The 22,689-nt window shown below is 39.9% G+C and overlaps 2 protein-coding genes across 4 annotated transcripts in view; both read left to right on the forward strand.

The window, feature by feature from the left end:
* The first annotated feature begins 65 nt into the window (after window positions 1–65).
* EXOSC3 (exosome component 3) lies at window positions 66–22,620 on the forward strand. 3 transcript variants are annotated; one of them, XM_058188855.1, is made up of 5 exons: window positions 66–703; window positions 1,817–1,966; window positions 4,493–4,644; window positions 5,856–5,943; window positions 22,585–22,620. In XM_058188855.1, the coding sequence occupies exons 1-5, from the start codon at window positions 284–286 to the stop codon at window positions 22,603–22,605; spliced, it is 831 nt and encodes a 276-aa protein (XP_058044838.1). In that variant the 5' UTR covers window positions 66–283; the 3' UTR covers window positions 22,606–22,620. The 3 variants fall into 3 exon arrangements, with proteins under 3 accessions (XP_058044838.1, XP_058044837.1, XP_058044836.1); XM_058188854.1 differs by lacking the exon at window positions 22,585–22,620 and adding an exon at window positions 8,412–8,560; XM_058188853.1 differs by lacking the exon at window positions 22,585–22,620 and having other exon boundaries at window positions 5,856–6,483.
* The window catches only part of PRXL2A (peroxiredoxin like 2A), a 57,557-nt gene continuing 46,695 nt past the window's right edge, over window positions 11,828–22,689 (forward strand). The window contains exon 1 of the mRNA XM_058188863.1: window positions 11,828–11,985. The gene's annotated coding sequence lies outside the window, so the exon portion shown is untranslated. The remainder of the gene's footprint in view (window positions 11,986–22,689) is intronic.

Below are 22,689 nucleotides of genomic sequence, written 5' to 3' on the forward strand. Positions count from 1 at the left end.
AGGGATGCTAATCATTTGCCCTTCACCCACTATCTTGTCTCTCTTTTCCCCAGGCTTTTTACTGCTGCTTATTTGCTCAGAGATGCTCAGCACAAAAGGAATTGTCTGGCCAGCGTTGAATTTAGAAATTATCTTAATCCACGTCTGCTGATGTTTGATGCTCTTTGCACTCTTAGAAGGGATAAACACCCCTCTCCGAAGGGTTGCTTAATCTCTCCAACCAGATAAAAGCAAGAGGACGCCAAGTTTGCAGGGCTTCGTTTTTGTTATTGCAACCCGAAAGATGCAGGGCTTCATTTGCGCATGCGCAAGGATCCAAGCTCGAGCGCTCGGTAAACCGCCTAGCGGCGGGGATGTTCCTTCTGCGCAGGCGCAAGGCGGCAAACCGAAGGCCCGTTTTTCTGAAATTATGGCGGGTCCCGCCGCTTGCTTGGCCGAGACGCGGGTGGGGCAGGTGGTAATGCCGGGGGAAGCGTTGATCTTGCCCGGCCAGGGCGAAGCGGACGGCGAGCGGCTGCGTCTGACTACGAGCGGGCCGCAGAAGGGGCGGCTGATTTGCGGGCCCGGGTTGAGACGCGGCGCCGACGGCCTGCTAGTCACCAAATGCGGCCTGTTGCGCTACCGCGGCCATTCCGCCCAGACCGGAAGTGGGAGCGGAAGTAGTTCCGGGGGAACCTATTGGGTGGACTCACAACAGAAGCGGGTAAGGAGGCTGCGCCTGCGCAGTTCGGGGCGCTGCCTCTGCTTGTGGCCCCAGTATCTGCAAATGTGTGTGCATGGCTATAAAAACCCGGAAGAAGATAGAATAAAATATAATACACTGTAATTTTATGTTAATAGAATAGAATTCTTTGTTGGCCGAGTGTGATTGGACACACAAGGAATTTGTGCATATGCTCTCAGTGTTAATGAACTTATTTAATTCATTATATTAAAAGTATAATGATATATAATGCAATCATATTAAATTATATATGGTTATATAAAATGTTATTTATATAAAATATAAATTTATATAATATGGTAATTTTTTATAAATATATAATTGATATCTGTAGTATATATAATATATGGCACATTCACATCACATTCACATTACACACACACACATATACATACATATATATATGTTTTCTGAGGTTTTCGGGGTGTTTGTATGTAGGTCTTTGGTTATTCGGGTTTTCTCCTGCGTAAAATTGGAAGTGTCTTGGCGACGTTTCGACGAAGTCTCATTCGTCATCTTCAGGCTGGTGTTTGCTCCTTGAAGCACAAAGCTGTAAACACCAGCCTGAAGATGACAAATGAGACTTCTTCGAAACGTCACCAAGACACTTCCAATTTTACGCGGGAGAAAACCCGAATAACCAAAGACCTATGTGTGTGTGTGTGTTTGTGTATATACACACACACACACACACACACACACACACACACACACTTGTTTTCTGAGGTTTTCAGAGGTTTCCCAGAAGCACGAAGTTGAAGCCTGAAGATGACGAATGAGACTTTGTCGAAACATCGCCAAGACACTTCCAATTTTACACGGGAGAAAACTCGAACAACCAAAGACCTACATACATACTACATACATATATATATATGTATATGTATATAGTATGTATATAGTATGTATATAGTATATGTTACATAATAAATATAAATATTTGGGGCAGGAATGCTGTATTTATGTACATTTTTTGCAAAAAAAAAGCACTATATTCATGGTAGATTGCAGGGGAGGGGATGTCTGCATAATACCACTGCTTTTGTTTTCTGTCCAAAAGAAAAAAAAAATCATTTTTTTTCTTATTGCCAGTATGTCCCAGTGAAGGGAGATCACGTGATCGGCATAGTGACGGCCAAAGCTGGGGACATATTCAAACTGGATGTTGGAGGCAGCGAGCATGCCTCTCTCTCTTACTTGGCGTTTGAAGGAGCCACCAAAAGGAACAGGCCGAATGTGCAGGTGAGGAACCCTCTCAAACACCGCGAGGAGCAGGAAAACCATCCTGTTGTACCGAGGGACATTTCTGAGCAGACCTGAGTGTGATTTGAGCCGTGACTTTAGAGTTTGGTGTTCAGCGTCAACATGTTTGATCTGGCTTCTTGGTTTGATATTGTGGTTTGCCCTGAAAGCAGTGGTGAAAACTGAACCGATTTGCTACCGGTTTGCTGTTTTTTGCATGCGCAATACATGCCAAAAGGAGGCTTGGGTAAGTAGAGCAGTGAGGGGTGGGGATCAGCTGTGCCGTGTGATTTAGCTTTGCTAGAAAGCAGGATTTCCTGCTTTCTAGTAAAGCTAAACCGTGCGGTACAGCTGATCGTCGGAAATACTGGAAGAAACCGGTAGCCTTTTTTAACTATCGGCTCAGTCGAACTGGTAGGTTTTATCACTACCGGTTTGTTCGAACCGGAGCGAACCGGTAGCATTTCACCCCTGCCTGAAAGTGATTTCTTTCCAGGCAACGACAAAGTGAAAAAGTTGGCCTCATTATGGTAGTTTAGCAATAGCAATAGCACATAGACTTATATATCGCTTTATAGCCCTCTCTAAGCGGTTTACAGAGTCAGCCTCTTGTCCCCAACAATCTGGGTCCTCATTTTACGAATCTCGGAAGGATGGAAGGCTGAGTGATCCTTGAGCCTGGTGAGATTCACTGGCAGCTGGCAGATAGCAGAAGTAGTCTGCAGTACTGCACCAGCAGGGCTCATAAGGTTTGATCTGGACATGAAATAAATAAATAAATAAATAAGAAAGAAAGAAAGAAAGAAAGAAAGAAAGAAAGAAAGAAAGAAAGAAAGAAAGAAAGAAGGTAAATGTTCAGTCAGTACTTCTAATCTGGAAAAAAACAGATGCTCCTGGGTTTATTCCTTGCAGTAAGATTTAGCTATTTTAAGAAGCTGCGGTGGGGTCGGATCTAATACGATTACATTATTATGGGTCACCAGGATGACTTGAATTTCAAAGATGTTATCTTAAGAGCAGGCAAACCTTTGGGGAACGAGGGCATATGAGATAGCAAGCAGATTGTACATCTGGTTATATGAGAATGCGAACTGGAAGTGCAGCTCATTGATCTACTGAAGGCTAAATATTAAGTATAATCGTGTATTGCCGTTAAAATCATTAGTTTCTCTCCCTGGTTCTTTTCTCTTTTCCCTTTGACTTCTTTGGGGTATTGTTCATTAGAATAGAATAGAATAGAATAGAATAGAATAGAATAGAATAGAATAGAATAGAATAGAATAGAATAGAATAGAATTTTATTGGCCAAGTGTGATTGGACACACAAGGAATTTGTCTTGGTGCATAGGCTCTCAGTGTACATAAAAGAAAAGATACGTTCATCAAGGTACAACATTTACAACACAATTGATGATCAATATATCAATATAAATCATAAGGATTGCCAGCAACCAGTTATAGTCATACAGTCATAAGTGGAAAGAGATTGGTGATGAGGAGACCAAGCTATAAAAGGACAACATTTCACAAATCAGTTGACCGATGTGTCCATTCTACAACAGATGAGCTTGGTTTTCCTGTTTAATGAGAACTAGCACCAACACCATTCCTGTACTGGGGAAAAGATGATAACTTTCTTGAGTTTTCTGATATCCTCCTTGAGTTGCATGGAGATGCTATGAATGCTCTTTTGTGTAGCTGTGAGGCTTCTGTTCTCACACACAAGATCACGTTCCTTCAAGTGTCTATGGAGCTTCTCAGTCATCCAGGTCACGATTGTCCCAAAGGTGCTTTTTCAAAAGACAACTGGACTTCCTTGGTTTTTCTCTTGAAGACGTTTTGCTTCTCATCCAAGAACTGAAGAAGCTTCTTTGGTGAGAAGCGAAACATCTTCAAGAGAAAAAGTCCAGGTGGCTTTTGAAAGGGCACCTTTGGGGGACACTCTCCTCAAAGGGAGTCATGCCGAACTAACCTCAATGAGCCTTCAATGACTGCAGTTTTCTTACTGTGAGATAGTATTTTTATTATTTATTTATTTATTTATTTATTTATTTATTTATTTATTTATTTATTTAATTTATTTGCATTTATATCCCGCCCTTCTCCGAAGACTCAGGGCGGCTTACACTATGTTAGCAATAGTCTTCATCCTATTTGTATATTTATATACAAAGTCAACTTTTATTGCCCCCAACAATCTGGGTCCTCATTTTACCTACCTTATAAAGAATGGAAGGCTGAGTCAACCTTGGGCTTGGTGGGACTAGAACCTGCAGTAATTGCAAGCAGCTGCTGTTAATAACAGACTGTCTTAGCAGTCTGAGCCACAGAGGCCCAGTTCAGTTGTTGATCTGGAACCAGAGTTCAGGATCATTCTGTTGCCTACTTGAGGTACTTTACACAGACTTCTTTTCTTACTCGGTCATCCTGCGCAGAGTGGTGAGGACACAACCTTTGCGCTTCTAATGAAAAAGGCAGAATGTAAATCTGTACTGTTAAATGGCTGCTTTTTCTTTCCTTCTTTAGGTGGGTGACCTTATTTATGGCCAATTTATCGTGGCCAATAAAGATATGGAACCCGAGATGGTCTGCATAGACAGCAGCAGCCGGGCGAACGGCATGGGAATCATAGGACAGGATGGCTTTTTATTCAAGGTCTCGCTAGGCCTGATAAGAAAGTAGGTGTCAAGGAATTCTTACTACGTCATTTATGCCTTTCCCGTGTTTCCTAGTGTAGGTTTCTTTTTTTAAAAAAAAAATCAGTTAATGGAGGCAGTCCTCAATTTACGGCCACAATTGAGGGAAAGCTGTAACATGGGGCAAAACTCACTTAATGAATGTATCACTTAGCATTGACTTCCAACTCTTCTTAGCACAGTACAAGATAAACACATTCCAACTTCAACTTTTTGCTTTTACACATTAATATATAACTAGCGTAATTCCTGTAACACAAATCTTTCTAATCAACAAAACCAAGGTCAAAGTTTCATTTTTTCCCCCTCACAAGCACAAATTCCAGAAGTGACATCTAAATAAAAACACATTTTCCTCTTTGAATAAAAGAATCAATTTAACCATTCCTGCTTTATCTCCCTTGCTATGGAAATGTGTGTATTTCTATTTGCATCTAGTAATCTTTGTGAACTGTCACAATTTTTATTACAAAGTTCATTTGTATTCTTTCAAATTCTTTGACCTTATTTTAAAAAAAATGAAAAAAAAAATTTTTTTTTCACTTTTTTCCCTTCAAAATACTAAAAAAGCCTCCTTTTCTTTTTCTCTTTTCCCTTGTATCTCACACCCACTTTTCCACACTCCCTTCCCTCAATTTCCTATTTTTTCTTATCCTCTTTGTATTTTATATAATAAAACCTTAATAATAGTAAAAAAAAACAAATGTCTCACTTAGCAACATAAATTGTGGGCTCAATTTACTGAGTTGTACAGTAAATTTAGATTCGTGATTTTTTTTTTACTTCTGGTTTCTTCCTTTTTATCAAAATGTTTAATGGATTTCATTTCCCATCAGCACTAGCTCTCTTCAATACACAGATCTCATCAGCGTTTTCAGGGGTTTTGCTACTCTGATCTCTCTCTCTCCTCCCTCCCTCCCTCTCTCTCTCTCACACACACAAACAAACAGAAAACTTGCACCCAAAAGCTATAGAGAAGTTGTTTTATATCTTTACATGGAACTTCAGATCTTAGGCCTCATTTTATAACAATACTGCTTTCCCAGAAAGGAGAAATTGAAACCAGTCTTGACTCTTAACAAGGATATTTGGCTAGGGTTTAAAAGAAAAATAATCTATTAATAATTCAGATCGGATTTATGTCATGAATTGATTTCTTTTCTCTCTCTCTCTCTCCATTGTTTTAATTTCAGACTCTTGGCTCCAGATTGTGAAATCATGTCGGATTTGGGACAGCTTTATCCTTTTGAGCTAGTGTTAGGAATGAATGGAAGAATCTGGGTAAAAGCCAAAACAATTCAACAGACTTTAATAATAGCAAATGTTCTGGAGGCTTGTGAGCACATGACAGCTGAACAGAGGAAATGTGTAATTGTAAAATTGTTAGAAAACTAACTATTTAGTTTAGGGGAGAGGATGAGGATAATGATGCGTGATAAATTTCCAGAGAGAGAAAGAGAGAATGCTGCATATTTAAATATTTTATAGATATAAGATAAATACAAACTAGAGCTGTTAATTCTGTGTATTTTTGGGGGTTGTTGTTTCTTGTACTGTTTATTTTTCAAATGGGAAGTTCTGTAGTTAGTAGTGGACTTTTTGTAAAGATTCCCAAACTGCAGTCCTGTAAATGTTGGTTGAAGATTTAAAAAAGGAAATACTTGCTATTTTTTAACTTGATCTTCATTTCATTTTATTTGCAAATATGTACAGACTTTTTCACGAGGAATTTTTTAATTCACTGAGATGTATGTACATGCATCATGGGCATAAGACTGAGTTGGATTTTTATTCTGAAAACTGGATGCTGAAAAAACGAAATAAAAATAAAGATTACCAGAGAAATATACTGCTGTTAAAAAAACTACTACTAGAAAATTAAGTTTCTCTCAAAGATTCTCACCCTTTGGATGCAGCTTTTAAAAAACGCTTGCAAAATTAACGTTCGGCATTGAATTGGACTTCTCAGTTACATGTTTATTTAGCTTTCTCTTAAAGCATAAAAATATAATCAAGCATTACAGTGAAAACTTGATCCACCTATTTATGTGAGTGGCCAAAACAAAGATTGGAACATTTTAACTGAAATGGGATAAATAACAATTTTAAGGAAAACAAAACTATAGTTTGATTTATTATGGCACGATCAACTTGCCTGCAGAAGTTGTAAATGCCCCAACACTGGAAATTTTTAAGAAGATGTTGGATAACCATCTGTCTGAGATGGTGTAGGGTTTCCTGCCTGGGCAGGGGGTTGGACTAGAAGGCCTCCAAGGTCCCTTCCAACTCTGTTGTTGTTGTTGTTGTTGTTGTTGTTATTATTACTACTACTACTACTGGTTTCTTGCTACTTTGCATCCCTTTACTATTGATTCCTTTCTATTTTTGTTGGTTTTTTGCTATTGTGTATTGATTCTGAAAGTAATTGTGAAATTAATCATGGCAGATTAGAAGAATGGCTAGCCTTGAAGGATTCATCAGGCAGCAGCTTAGAAATGTTCCTATTGAAGGAGCATTCAAATCTGGTGTTTTTATGCTGTCTATCTGCAGATGGCAGATGTAGCAATGCAGCAACCCAAGCATTTCAAAGGAGGCATGCTATTTCCCAAGATCGTCGATTGGGCATTGATCCTGGGTTTGGATCATTGCAGCTGAATCTCCCCTTTTTCTAAAAGTGGGATCCGTTTGTATTTTGTCAGTCATTGAGAAGATCTGGGCTATCCGTGGCCTCTTTGCCGAGCTTAAATCACTGCCTTTTGTCTTGTGAAATGGACAAGGTCTTTCAGAAATCTGCCAAAGCTTGCTTGACATCTGCTGAGCACAGAGCTCTCCAGAGCAAATATATAAGATATTCCTAATGTGGGAAGAAGTATCCATCTGGTTCAGTTCCAAAGCGGGAGAAAGGCACCGGAGACAAAATGGAGGCTGGTTGGAAAGATGGCTTAGTGATGGTTTAGCAGAATCACATGGGTGGTTCTGGTGCAGCTGACCACATGGGACTTGAAAGTGGGTTTTTTTCTTCTCTTCTCTAACCTTCTCTTAGGCTTTGCACTTGAGCTTCCTGTTCCTGTGCAAGAACATTGGCTGTTGTCAGACTCCCATGGGGCCATGTAGGGGTCATAGCTGGCTCTATAGGCAAAGTACAAAGTCCTAGGTGTTTGTCTGAGCTAAGTTTGGTTGAAGTTTCTGAGGGCAATGCAATGAAGGGGCTTGTTGGGCAATTCCTATTATGGCTGAGGGCTAATCCTACCTTTGTTCAGGACCCAGATTGTTGGGGGGGCAATAAGTTGACTGTAAAATATACAAATAGAATGAGACTATTGCCTTATACACTGTAAGCCGCCCTGAGTCTTCGGAGAAGGGCAGGATATAAATGTAAATTAAAAAACAAAACAAAAAAAACCTTGCTGTAGGGAATTTCAAAATACCCTGCCTTGAATGGATTTCTGCCTGCAGTATTTGCTTTGCCTATGACTAGAGCTATCTCTATCTTTATCTCTTAAGTGCTGAGATCTGCTGTGGGCTATTAAGGAAGGATGGGGGCTGCTTTCTCCCTCTACAAAAACACTTCTCACCCAAATATAATATCCTGCCTTTTTAATATTTCTCAAAATATTTCATTCTTTTAGGAGAGGGGTGGGTGCTAACTTTCTACACTAAGTTAAGTATGAAGAGGATGGGATGAAACCTACTCCTTATTTAGTTCTTATTTGATGAGTAACTTCTGGTAATTTTTTGTTTGCCTGCAGAACATGGATAAGTTCCTCAGGGGACTGGAACAGCCCTTGGTTCTCTTCACCTTTTGACTTGCTCAGCCAGATGAGTCAGCTGCTTAGGTGGGTCATCAGGCCTTGAGTAAACCAAAGGTTGATCTTATCTCACTTCCATTGTATTTTTTTTAAATGAGGTTTTCTTACAGGGTTTTATTATTTATTTAGCCTATGGCATTTATGAGATAATGCACTCACTGATATATAAATATATAAATATATGTGTAAGTGTGTTTGTGGGTGTATTTATAATCTCTAGATAGATAGATAGATAGATAGATAGATAGATAGATAGATAGATAGATAGATAGATAGAAAATAGAGAAATAGCACTTTGACATATACCACTTATATATGTCATATACACAGCTCTCTCTAAGGATTTTACATAATTCTGGGTCCTCATTTTACTGACCTCAGAAGGACAGAAGCTGAGTCAACGTTGAGCCGATGACAATCGAACTGCCGAATTGCTTGAAGCCAGATTCGCTTAACAACTGTGTCCAGTAACGGCTGCAGTGATTCACTTAGCAACCATGGCAGGAAAGGTCACGAGATGCGGGCAAAAATTCCCTGAGCCACTGTCTCGCTCAGCAACAGAAATCTGGGGCTCGATTTTGGTCGTTAAGTCGAGCTTTAGCAAAAATTAGGCTGTTCAGAGATTGTGAAACCAAACCGCAGTGGCCTTCAGAGGTACGCATATTTAATGAAATGCAAAGAAGGAAACACCTTTGAAGCAGCCCATGGTTAACGTTGCTGTGAGTCTGTGAACAATGGTGAATATAAATCTAACGAAGAAGTGAATAAAATAAGACAGCGCTCTGGTTCTGGGACTACATCATCACAAACATATCTGAAATTTCCAGGAATGTTGTCTATTGTCTAGTGTTGTCTATTCAAGTTAGTTAAATCCTGGTGTGGCCTTTAGAAGGTTCACTTGTATTTTGTGCCCTGCGTAGCTTATAAATCCAGGTTTCTTCTCTCCTTGATCAGTTTCCATTCATTGTTTCTTGCCCTGACTTTGGAGAATAATTTGACCCCTTCTTCTTTGTGGCAGCCCTCAAGTACTGGAACCCTGCTATCATCTCACCCTTAATTATTCTTTTCTTTAGACTAGCCAGACCCAAATCCTGCAGCCGTTCTTCATATGTTTTAGTTTCCAGGCCTTTTGACTATCTTAGCTGCTCTTCTCTGAACTTTTTCCAAAGTTTCAACATCTTTTTTGTAGTATGGTGAACAAAATTGGCTGCAGTATTCTGGGTGTGATCTTATCTCTAAGCGAGGCCATCCTTGCTTTTTAAGGTGGTGGGTGAGACTTCATTCAGCTTAGAAGTGATAACGCCGAGACGTTTACTTCGATGTCTCCCCTAAAGCTGTTCTCCGAATCTGGAAATACTGGGTGATTTTTACAGCCAGGCTCCAAGATCCCCTTCCTGAGAAGGTCCTGAAGGTGTCGATGTGTGGATCCAGAGAGCAGAAATGTTGTTTTTCTGTTCACGAGTCACATTAGGAATTGGAGTAGAATCCCAATATCTTCAAACGTGCCCAAAACCACAATTTCAGCTCCTTTCCCTGAAGTTCTGTGCCCATTCCAACTTCGGTCCCAAAAAATTGGTGCAGTATTCTAGGTGTGATCTTAGTGATAAAACTTCTGCCCCACACTGAATTACCAGCCCTGGGAGAACATAAATTCAGGACTTTCTCAATCTGGCCACTGGAATTCTCCCACTCCTTCCATAGACTTCCCAAAGGTCTATGGCTGAACATTACAGGAATTGAAACGTCTCGCTTTTCGCTCCCGCAATCCCTTCGCACAACTTATTTCATCAGCTGGAACCCCTTTTCTCTGTTTGGAGGGCTTGCTAAATGAGGACTGCAATATTCCAGAGCAGGGCTCACCAACCTTTCGGACCTCAGGGACCACTAAATTCATAATTGTAAATCCTGCGGGCCACTAATAATGAATTTTTTAAAAAGAGAAACAGTATTTAGTGCAATATAAAAATGCAAATGATTTTTCTGCGGACCGCCATAATTTTCTCACGGGCCATCAGAGCAGGGGTCTCCAACCTGGGCAACTTTAAGCCTGGAGGACTTCAACTCCCAGAAAGCTGGCCAGGTATCTATCTTGGAAAATAGACCATGAGTAATTCTTTTGTATAATTGGCTTGAAAACGTAATTAGGGGTATAACTAGGACATCACTGGAAACTGAGCTGGCTCAAAGGAGATTTTCTTTTATGTTCTCTAGATCAGGGGTCTCCAACCTGGGCCACTTTAAGCCTGGCGGACTTCAACTCCCAGAATCCCCCAGCCAGCAAAGCTGGCTGGGGGAATAATGGGAGTTGAAGTCCGCCAGGCTTAAAGTGGCCCAGGTTGGAGACCCCTGCTAGGGAGGGTAAAATACTTTATTTATTTATTTATTTTATTTATTTATTTTGTCACAACAATATATGTAGGTATCATACAAAAAGATTATATAGCATATAAACACATATATGAGTAAATATTAGGAGGTATAAGCATATATATATATATAGGAAGAAGAAAAGAAAAACAATAGGACAGGAACGGTAGGCACGTTTGTGCTCTTATGCACGCCCCTTATGGTCCTCTTAGGAATGGGGTGAGGTCAATAGTAGACAGTTTTTGGTTAAAGCTTTTAGGATTATGAGAAGAGACCACAGAGTCAGGTAAAGTATTCCAAGCACTGATGATTCTGTTAACAGAAGTCATATTATCTGCAATCTAGATTAAAGCGGTTGACCATTAAATTTAAATCTATTAGTTGCTCTAGTATTATTGCAATTAAAGCTGAAGTAGTCTTTAACAGGAAGGACATTACAATAGATGATTCTGTGAGTTAAACTTAGGTCTTGTTTTTCTTTTCTTCTTCCTATATATATATATATGCTTATACCTTTATATACTATATAACCTTTCTGTATGATAGTTACATATATTGTTGTGACAAAATAAATAAATAAAATAAATAAATAAATAAATTGTTGGAGGCGACGGAGTTCCAAGCTTTCTAAGCCTAGGATTTCAAGTCTGGTGGGATACAAGGAATGCAAGGAAAAATACAAGGAAAGAGACGAGCAACATGCATGGGGTTCAACCATGCCGTGTTTTGCAGCCCAGTTTCGCAGAGCTGCTACTCCTGGCCAAAGCCAATCGGGACAATAAGAAAAACACCAGCTGTGCAAAACTCCGCGGCTTCCAAGCCCCTTTTTGCGCCTAAGGATCCAAGGGCTTCTTTTCTTTTTTCTTTTGCGCATCGCTTGGTTAAAAAAAACAACAAAACCCCGATCGCTGCGGCTGCTGGCTGGAATCGCCGTCTCGCCCATCGATTTAGCCGGCCTGGGACGGAGACTCCCCCCCATCCCTCCCCATCCCTCCCCTCCCCTCCCCTCGCGCCCTGGGGGCTGACGGGCCGTGGGAAAGCTGCCCGAGAGCTGCGGAGTTTAGGCTGCAGGTGAGGACAGGTGTGGCGCAGGAGCGCGGGGGATGGAGAGCCGGCGAGCGCATCCTCTGCAGAGCTTCTGAATAATGTGAGTTCAGCCATCCAGGACCCCCTCCCTCCTCCTCCTCCTCCTCCCCGGGAAGCGGGTCTTTGTCCCCTGCAAAGGCTTTTTTTTTATTTGCACCCCCTTTGGAAGCTTATGGGGGCCACCCCGAGAGCATCACCCACGCCCGGTGGGAAAGGGCTGCTGCTGCTGCTGCTGCTGCTGCTGTTGCTGCTGGGCCGGTGGGGGAAAGAGACGATCTTCTTTTACGAAAGGTTTACGCCTGGACTTCGGCTCGGCGCTGCAGTTCTGCCGGGCGGCCGCTAGAAGGCGGCAGAAAGAGGCGGAGACATTCATTGGCTTGGTTGCGGCCCTCTAGTGGCCATCCGGGGTTTTGCAGCGGGAAGGAGGGATGCAAAATTGCCTCGATGCAAACTGGAGAGAAAACAAGGTAGCCCTTTAAAACGGGGTGGTGGTGGTCTTGTCTCCAACCTGGGCAACTTTAAGCCTGGAGGACTTTAACTTCCTCCAGTTTTTTCTGGCTGGGGGAATTCTGGGAGTTTTGCTGGCTGGAGGAATTCTGGGCGTTTTTCTGGCTGGGGGAATAATAGGAGTTTTACTGGCTGGGGGATTCTGGGAGTTTTGCTGGCTGGGGGAATTCTGGGAGTTTTGCTGGCTGGGGGAATTCTGGGCGTTTTGCTGGCTGGGGAATTCTGGGCGTTTTGCTGGCTGAGGGAATAATAGGAGTTTTGCTGGCTAAGGAATTCTGGGAGTTTTTCTGGCTGGGGGAATAATAGGAGTTTTGCTGGCTGGGGAATTCTGGGAGTTTTGCTGGCTGGGGAATTCTGGGAGTTTTTCTGGCTGGGGGAATAATGGGAGTTTTTCTGGCTGGGGGAATAATGGGAGTTTTGCTGGCTGGGGGAATTCTGGGAGTTTTGCTGGCTGGAGGAATTCTGGGAGTTTTGCTGGCTGGGGGAATTCTGGGCGTTGAAGTCCTCCAAGGCTGAAAGTTGCCCAGGTTGGAGACCCCCTGCCTTCCAACCGTTGCCCACCTCTTGGTTCAAACTAAACGTAAAAACCAGGGTTAGACCTATTTGCCAAATCCTCAAGAGTCCAGCTAGAAGGGAGAAGTCCACGGGGGTGGCTCTTTGAAGTGGGTGCTTTCTGCAGCTAGATCTGGGGGTCTCCAACCTTAGTCACTTTTAAGGTTTGTGGACTTCAACTCCCAGAGTTCCTCAGCCAGCTGGCTGAGGAACTCTGGGAGTTGAAGTCCACAAACCTTAAAAGTGACCTTAAAAGTGACTAAGGTTGGAGACCCCTGGACTAGATAACCTCCAAGGTCCTTTCCAAATCTGATTCTGTAAATTCCCTGACTTTATATTTGGAGAGGCTTCGATTCAAGCTTGCTTTCCCCCCCCCCCACCTTCCTCTTCTGCTGCTAGCTACGAATGTGGGCTACAAACAAACTTGGATAGGAACCTTCGGTGGAAATTGGGGCGCAAAAGCCCCTCGCGGCCCTTGCAAGATATATTTTTTTTCCCCATTTTGTTGCCTGTGCAACATTGTCTCCGATCTTTTTAATCCTGCAGAAAAGAGAAAACGCGGCTTCCTTAGGACAAAGGGACTCTTAACATCGCTGCTTTTTGCGTTTTTAAGAATTCTCACCACTTTTGTGTTTTTAAGAATTCTCACCACTTTTGCGTGTTTAAGAATTCTCACCACTTTCCTTTTTTTAAAGAATTTTCCAATGAAAAGGGCCCTTTTTTTTCCCTCCGCTCTCCTCCGCTCCGATCACATGCTTGGGAATGCAATGCAGTAAAAGCAAACAACGCCCGTGCCAAGTGTCACAATTGTGCAATTAGGAAAACTTATGGGGTGTTTTGTCGCTTAGAAGGAATGCCAGGAGAGAAAGCGAGGCATTTCAGTTGTGTGTTGTTGTTTTTTTAAAAAAGTTCCCCTGCAGGTTTTTCAGATGTAAATGTTTTTAGTTGTGCGCTCCGAATGAATAATAAATAAATAAACCTACAGTATTTATCCATTAGCTTCACCAAGTGGAGGCCCATATCATGTTCGGGGATGGCCTAAGATACTATTGTTTTAAGTGGGGTTTTATCGTTGTTTTTTGAATAATTTTTAATAGGTACTAGCCAAATTGAATTAGATTTTTATATTGTCTTTTAATTCTATTTATAAATATAGTTTTTATGTTGGCTGTAAACCGCCCTGAGTCCTTCGGAAGAAGGGCGGTATAGAAATTTAATAAATACTAATACTAATACCAAAAGACAGGAAAAAAATAAATAAACCTACAGTATTTATCCATGAGCTTCACCAAAAGACAGGAAAAAAATAAATAAACCTACAGTATTTATTAATTAGCTTCACCAAAAGACAGGAAAAAGTGACAACCTCAATTTTTTTCTTTCTTTCTTTGTTATTGGCAGATGGCTAGGTCAGAGGTACAAATATTGAAAAGAGGTTTCTCTATTTCTGAAAGCCTCCCTCTGCTCAATCGGGACACAAATAGGTTCAACCGCATTGAGAAATTGGACTCGGTAAGAATAATAAAAAGTCCAAGAAGATAAAACAGTACTATAAAATATGGGATTTATTTTATCAATGGTTAGAAGGAAGGATATGCAAGGAAAAAAATTCAAAAAAAATCGTTATCAAGAGAAGCAATTGAATTAAATTAATCTAGGAGGACGAAATGAATAATGTTATTAAACAAAATATTAATCTGGGGAAATTAACATGAAATGAGAGTATGAAATGTTATAGCCATTGTTGAATTAAATTAAATTGAATTAAACATTGATTGAGTAAGAGAGTTGGACAATGTAAGAATAGATGAATGCAAGAGATGTTTATCCTGAAATTGTACAAAAAAATAACCACCCCACCGACATACTGAAATTGGATTGAAGAGGCTGTTATGTATGTTTATTGTAAAAAAATTTTTAAAAATTACCAAAAAAAAAGAATAATAAAAGTCCTGCTTTCTTACATTTCTGTAGAATCGGCTGCAGAAGTTTGCTTACCGCAAAGTTAAAGAGTTATTAGGTGCTGCTTTGTTTTCCTTAACAAAAACACCCACAGGATTTTTTACTCAAATAAACTCAGATTGCCAAGGGAAAAAAAAAAGACTAAAAAAACCCCTTCCCCCAAATATTTTAAACTAAATTATTTTTATCTATCGAATTCAGGATTTGCCACTGGCTGTCTATGGGGATTTTCAGTCATCTAGATCAGGGATCTCTAACCTTGGCTATTTTAAGACTTGTGGACACACAGAAAAGATAAATCAGTTTTAAACCATTATTTTAACCTATTTATCATACAATCTAACGCAGGGGTCTGCAACCTTGGTCCCTTTAAGACTTGTGGACTTCAACTCCCAGAGCAAAGCTGGCTGAGGAACTCTGGGCGTTGAAGTCCACAAGTCTTAAAGGGACCAAGGTTGGAGACCCCTGAACTAATGTATAGGAAAAAAAAATTCTTAAATTTTAATTTAAAACAACAACAACATCCTAGATCTGGGTTTGAACACCCAAGGTTGACCTGATAATTAACTGGATTTGCTGAAAGAAATCTGAAAGAAACAAGTGGTATCGTGGGTGGGACTATAATTAATTAAAGCTGCCTCATGTGCTGATGAACGGAATTATTTATTTATTTTGTTATTTATTTATTTTATTTATTTTTTATTTTATTTGAATTTATATCCCGCCCTTCTCCGAAGACTCAGGGCGGCTTAGCAGATGCAGGGTGGATTAGAATTAGAAGATGCAGGGTGGATACGAGCTGTACAAATTTGCATAGGAGGCCTCAGGTTTGTGGCATAGCTGAACATGTCTCAGTGCAGCTCAAAAGTCATTGCATGTAAATTGTAAGCTTAAAGTTTTAAAATAGCCCTGGGTGCAAAATAATATATATATATATATAAATAAATAAACCTACAGTATTTATCCATTAGCTTCACCAAGTGGAGGCCCATATCATGTTCGGGGATGGCCTAAGATACTATTGTTTTAAGTGGGGTTTTATCGTTGTTTTTTGAATAATTTTTAATAGGTACTAGCCAAATTGAATTAGATTTTTATATTGTCTTTTAATTCTATTTATAAATATAGTTTTTATGTTGGCTGTAAACCGCCCTGAGTCCTTCGGAAGAAGGGCGGTATAGAAATTTAATAAATACTAATACTAATACCAAAAGACAGGAAAAAAATAAATAAACCTACAGTATTTATCCATGAGCTTCACCAAAAGACAGGAAAAAAATAAATAAACCTACAGTATTTATTAATTAGCTTCACCAAAAGACAGGAAAAAGTGACAACCTCAATTTTTTTCTTTCTTTCTTTGTTATTGGCAGATGGCTAGGTCAGAGGTACAAATATTGAAAAGAGGTTTCTCTATTTCTGAAAGCCTCCCTCTGCTCACTCGGGACACAAATAGGTTCAACCGCATTGAGAAATTGGACTCGGTAAGAATAATAAAAAGTCCAAGAAGATAAAACAATACTATAAAATATGGGATTTATTTTATTTATTTTATTTTATTTGAATTTATATCCCGCCCTTCACCGAAGACTCAGGGCGGCTTAGCAGATGCAGGGTGGATTAGAATTAGAAGATGCAGGGTGGATACGAGCTGTACAAATTTGCATAGGAGGCCTCAGGTTTGTGGCATAGCTGAACATGTCTCAGTGCAGCTCAAAAGTCATTGCATGTAAATTGTAAGCTTAAAGTTTTAAAATAGCCCTGGGTGCAAAATAATATATATATATAAATAAATAAAAAGCCGTGAGATCAGCACATTCCTTCCTGTGAAGTCAGTTAGCGAACATTCAGAGTTCTTTGCGTAGAATGATTTCCAGTTAATCTTCCATTTAAAAACTGTCCGTTTAGCCAACATTTTAAGTTAGGACAATCCTGGGGGAAAAAAACCAAAAACCTTTCAGCTGGTCCTCGCTCTTGTGACCATTGCAGCGTGATCAGTACAGATCGACTTACAATCACAGTGGAGCCCAGTGTTTCCGTTGCTAAGTGAGACGAGTTGAGTTTTGCCTCATTGTACGAGCTTTCCGGCCACAGTTTGTTAAATGAATCGCTGCAGTCAGTCACGTGGTGGTTGTTGTTTTTTTAAAAAGATTTTTTTTAATTTTTAAACAAACATACATCAAAGCATAACACCATCTTCAATTGCAAATACAAACAGTGTGTTGGTTGGATACAAATCTTTTGTGCATTTTCACCATAATCATAGCTTGTAAATTACCTAATTTCACATTTTATCAATCTAATATATATCCAATTTGTTTGTCCTCATTAATCATTTATTTAATCCTAACTATTTCTTCCCTCACGTCCTACAAAATATTCTAAAATTTAGGTTGACTTACATTGTACCATTCATTTCATCATTCTGATTCATTCCAATAATAATACTTCTTTATGTTATATTTTGTATATTTCTACAATTCCTGTATTATAAAGATTTCAACCAAACTTCATTACCATATTTTCTTGTCTAACCATTGATAAAATAAGTCCCATATCTTATAATATTGCTTATCTTCCTGTTCTCTAATTTCGAATGTCAATTTGCTCATTGCAGCACATTCCATTATTTCCTTAATAACTTCGTCTTGCGAAGTCACATGGTTGTTTTAAGGGAATCTGGCTCCTCCCTTGACTTCGCTTTTCAGGAGGTCACAAAATGGGGATGGCACGAGCCCAGGCACACCTGAGACCGTCATAAGTATGAGGCAGTAGCCACGTATTCACAGGTTGATCACGTGACCTTGAGTTGCAATGCGATGCAATGTTTGTAAGTGTGGAAAATGGTCATAAGCCCCTTTTTTCAGTGCTGTTTGAATGGTCACTAAATGAAACTGTTGTAAGAATACCTGTATTCCGTTGCTGGGCAAATAGTGTATATTTATGACTGTTGCAGCATGTCAGGGTTACCTGATCTCTTTCCGTGACCTTCCCAGCTAGCTTCAGACAAACAAAATCCATTGGGGGAGCCTGGATTTGCAGGTTCAAAACTGGATTTGCAGATTTAGTAACTATGGTTGATTCAGTTAACAATTGCGGCCAAATAGAATAGAGTAGAATAGAATAGAATTTTTTATTGGCCAAGTGTGATTGGACACACAAGGAATTTGTCTTAGTGCATATGCTCTCAGTGTACATAAAAGAAAAGATACCTTCATCAAGGTACAACATTTACAACACAAATGATGGTCAATATATCAATATAAATCATAAGGATTGCCAGCAACAAAGTTACAGTCATACAGTCATAAGTGGAAAGAGATTGGGGATGGGAACTATGAGAAGATTAATAGTAGTGCAGATTTAGTAAATAGTTTGACAGTGTTGAGGGAATTATTTGTTTAGCAGAGTGATGGCCTTCGGGAAAAAACTGTTCTTGTGTCTAGTTGTTCTGGTGTGCAGTGCTCTATAGCGTCGTTTTGAGGGTAGGAGTTGAAACAGTTTATGTCCTGGATGCGAGGAGTCTGTAAATATTTTCACGGCCCTCTTCTTGATTCATGCAGTATACAGGCCCTCAATGGAAGGCAGGTTGGTAGCAATTATTTTTTCTGCAGTTCTAATTATCCCCTGAAGTCTGTGTTTGTCTTGTTGGGTTGCAGAACCGAACCAGACAGTTATAGAAGTGCAAATGACAGACTCAATAATTCCTCTGTAGAACTGAATCAGCAGCTCTAAAAAAAAAAAAAAAGTAGGTAAAGTTGCTACTACTCACTTAATGACCACCTCACTTAGTGATGAGCGTTCCGGTCTTGGTTGTGGTCGTAAGGTTGAGGACCACCTATATTAGGGAGAGATTTTTCTAACCAAAAATAATTATTTATTTATTTTGTTATTTATTTATTTTATTTATTTTTTATTTTATTTGAATTTATATCCCGCCCTTCTCCGAAGACTCAGGGCGGCTTAGAAGATGCAGGGTGGATTAGAATTAGAAGATGCAGGGTGGATACGAGCTGTACAAATTTGCATAGGAGGCCTCAGGTTTGTGGCATAGCTGAACATGTCTCAGTGCAGCTCAAAAGTCATTGCATGTAAATTGTAAGCTTAAAGTTTTAAAATAGCCCTGGGTGCAAAATAATATATATATATATATAAATAAATAAAAAGCCGTGAGATCAGCACATTCCTTCCTGTGAAGTCAGTTAGCGAACATTCAGAGTTCTTTGCGTAGAATGATTTCCAGTTAATCTTCCATTTAAAAACTGTCCGTTTAGCCAACATTTTAAGTTAGGACAATCCTGGGGGAAAAAAACCAAAAACCTTTCAGCTGGTCCTCGCTCTTGTGACCATTGCAGCGTGATCAGTACAGATCGACTTACAATCACAGTGGAGCCCAGTGTTTCCGTTGCTAAGTGAGACGAGTTGAGTTTTGCCTCATTGTACGAGCTTTCCGGCCACAGTTTGTTAAATGAATCGCTGCAGTCAGTCACGTGGTGGTGGTTGTTTTTTAAAAAAGATTTTTTTTAATTTTTAAACAAACATACATCAAAGCATAACACCATCTTCAATTGCAAATACAAACAGTGTGTTGGTTGGATACAAATCTTTTGTGCATTTTCACCATAATCATAGCTTGTAAATTACCTAATTTCACATTTTATCAATCTAATATATATCCAATATTTTTGTCGTCATTAATCATTTATTTAATTCTAACTATTTCTTCCCTCACGTCATACAAAATATTCTAAAATTTAGGTTGACTTATATTGTACCATTCATTTCATCATTCTGATTCATTCCAATAATAATACTTCTTTATGTTATATTTTGTATATTTCTACAATTCCTGTATTATAAAGATCTCAACCAAACTTCATTACCATATTTTCTTGTCTAACCATTGATAAAATAAGTCCCATATCTTATAATATTGCTTATCTTCCTGTTCTCTAATTTCGAATGTCAATTTGCTCATTGCAGCACATTCCATTATTTCCTTAATAACTTCGTCTTGCGAAGTCACACGGTTGTTTTAAGGGAATCTGGTTCCTCCCTTGACTTCACTTTTCAGGAGGTCACAAAACAGGGATGGCATGAGCCCAGGCACACCTGAGACCATCATAAATATGAGGCAGTAGCCACGTATTCACAGGTTGATCACGTGACCTTGAGTTGCAATGCGATGCAATGTTTGTAAGTGTGGAAAATGGTCATAAGCCCCTTTTTTTAGTGCTTTTTGAATGGTCACTAAATGAAACTGTTGTAAGAATGCCTGTATTCCGTTGCTGGGCAAATAGTGTATATTTATGACTGTTGCAGCATGTCAGGGTTATCTGATCTCTTTCTGTGACCTTCCCAGCTAGCTTCAGACAAACAAAATCCATTGGGGGAGCCTGGATTTGCAGGTTCAAAACTGGATTTGCAGATTTAGTAACTATGGTTGATTCAGTTAACAATCGCGGCCAAATAGAATAGAATAGAATAGAATAGAATTTTTTTTTTATTGGCCAAATGTGATTGGACACACAAGGAATTTGTCTTGGTGCAGATGCTCTCAGTGTACATAAAAGAAAAGATACCTTCATCAAGGTGCAACATTTACAACACGATTGATGGTCAATATATCAATATAAATCATAAGGATTGCCAGCAACAAAGTTACAGTCATACAGTCATAAGTGGAAAGAGATTGGGGATGGGAACTATGAGAAGATTAATAGTAGTGCAGATTTAGTAAATAGTTTGACAGTGTTGAGGGAATTATTTGTTTAGCAGAGTGATGGCCTTCGGGAAAAAACTGTTCTTGTGTCTAGTTGTTCTGGTGTGCAGTGCTCTATAGCGTCGTTTTGAGGGTAGGAGTTGAAACAGTTTATGTCCAGGTTGCGAGGGGTCTGTAAATATTTTCACGGCCCTCTTCTTGATTCGTGCAGTATACAGGTCCTCAGTGGAAGGCAGGTTGGTAGCAATTATTTTTTCTGCAGTTCTAATGATCCTCTGAAGTCTGTGTTTTTCTTGTTGGGTTGCAGAACCGAACCAGACAGTTATAGAGGTGCAAATGACAGACTCAATAATTCCTCTGTAGAATTGGATCAGCAGCTCTAAAAAAAAAAAAAAAGTAGGTAAAGTTGCTACAACTCACTTAATGACCACCTCACTTAGTGATGAGCGTTCCGGTCTTGGTTGTGGTCGTAAGGTTGAGGACCACCTATATTAGGGAGAGATTTTTCTAACCAAAAATAATTATTTATTCAATTTATTTGCTGCCCGTCTCTCTGCAAGATTGTCACAGCCCATGTGGTCCCCAAAATGCTTTTTCAAGAGGCAACTGGACTTTCTGGTTTCTTCTTTGAAGACGTTTTGCTTCTCAGCCAAGAAGCTTCTCCAGAACTGAAGAAGCTTCTTGGAGGAGAAGCAAAACATCTTCCAAAAACAAACAGAAAGTCCAGTTGCCTCTTGAAAAAGTACCTTTGGGACAAACATGACCTGGATGGCTGAGAATCTCCAAGGACCATGTAGCCCATGTGGCTTCTTTGATGAAGCTAAGTGGGTCAGAGGCTGATATTCTTCCGAGTAAATTTTAATGGACAATAGTCCTTGAAACTGGTGTGTAATTGCTTTCCTGCTTCTAACTTGCATGGATTTATTAATGGTGTGATGCAACCTTCACCACAAATTTCTTTCAAGAGAGAGAGAGAGATTCTTTGAATCCTGAAAAGGATAGAAGAATGGAAAAAAATATTATACAAAAACACACATTGCACAGTAAAGTTTTCAAAACTAAACAATCAATCTTGTTTTTCAAACTGTATGGAGAGAGAGGGATGGATGAAAGGACGCGAATGGGTGGATGGTTTTCTCTCCTGGCTTCGTAGATGGGGAAAGATGGAGTGTGGGATTTTGTTTATAAGACAAAGAGTACCGAGGAGGACATATAAGAGATCGTATCGTTCTGAATTAATCCAGTTCAGAAACTGGATCATTTCCAACCTGCCTCAACACAATCCACTCACTGTGTTTGGGGTAGATTTAATATTGCATCTGGTGCGAAAGAGGAAGGGTACAACGCAGTGGTGGGTTCTAACCGGTTTTACCTCTGGTTCGCTTCGTGCACACACTTTGCACGCGATTGCCAGGCGCATGCTAGCTATTCTCACACATGCGCCAAACTTGCACTTTGCGCAAGTGCATTGAATAAAAATACAGCTGAGCCATGGCAATCCATTCTGCTGTGCCTTACAGCTGGGCTAAAAACAAAGGATTTCCGCTACCGGCTCTCCCGAACCGGGGAGAACCAGTAGCAACCCACCACTGGTACAACGGGGTTTTTCTTGCTGCTGGGAAACCAATATTTATGTCTTGACAGCCCAGATCAATAACATAACATAATAACAGAGATGGAAGGCACCTTGGAGGTCTTCTAGTCCAACCCCCTGCCCAGGCAGGAAACCCTACACCATTTCAGACAAATGGCTATCCAACATTTTCTTAAAAATTTCCAGTGTTGGAGCATTCACAACTTCTGCAGGCAAGTTGTTCCACTTATTGATTGTTCTAACTGTCAGGAAATGTCTCCTTAGTTCTTGGTTGCTTCTCTCCTTGATTAGTTTCCACCCATTGCTTCTTGTTCTACCCTCAGGTGCTTTGGAGAACAGCCTGACTCCCTCTTCTTTGTGGCAACCCCTGAGATATTAGAACACTGCTATCATGTCTCCCCTAGTCCTTCTTTTCATTAAACTAGACA

Source organism: Ahaetulla prasina, chromosome 6, assembly GCF_028640845.1.
Source record: "Ahaetulla prasina isolate Xishuangbanna chromosome 6, ASM2864084v1, whole genome shotgun sequence".
NCBI classification, from domain to species: domain Eukaryota; kingdom Metazoa; phylum Chordata; class Lepidosauria; order Squamata; family Colubridae; genus Ahaetulla; species Ahaetulla prasina.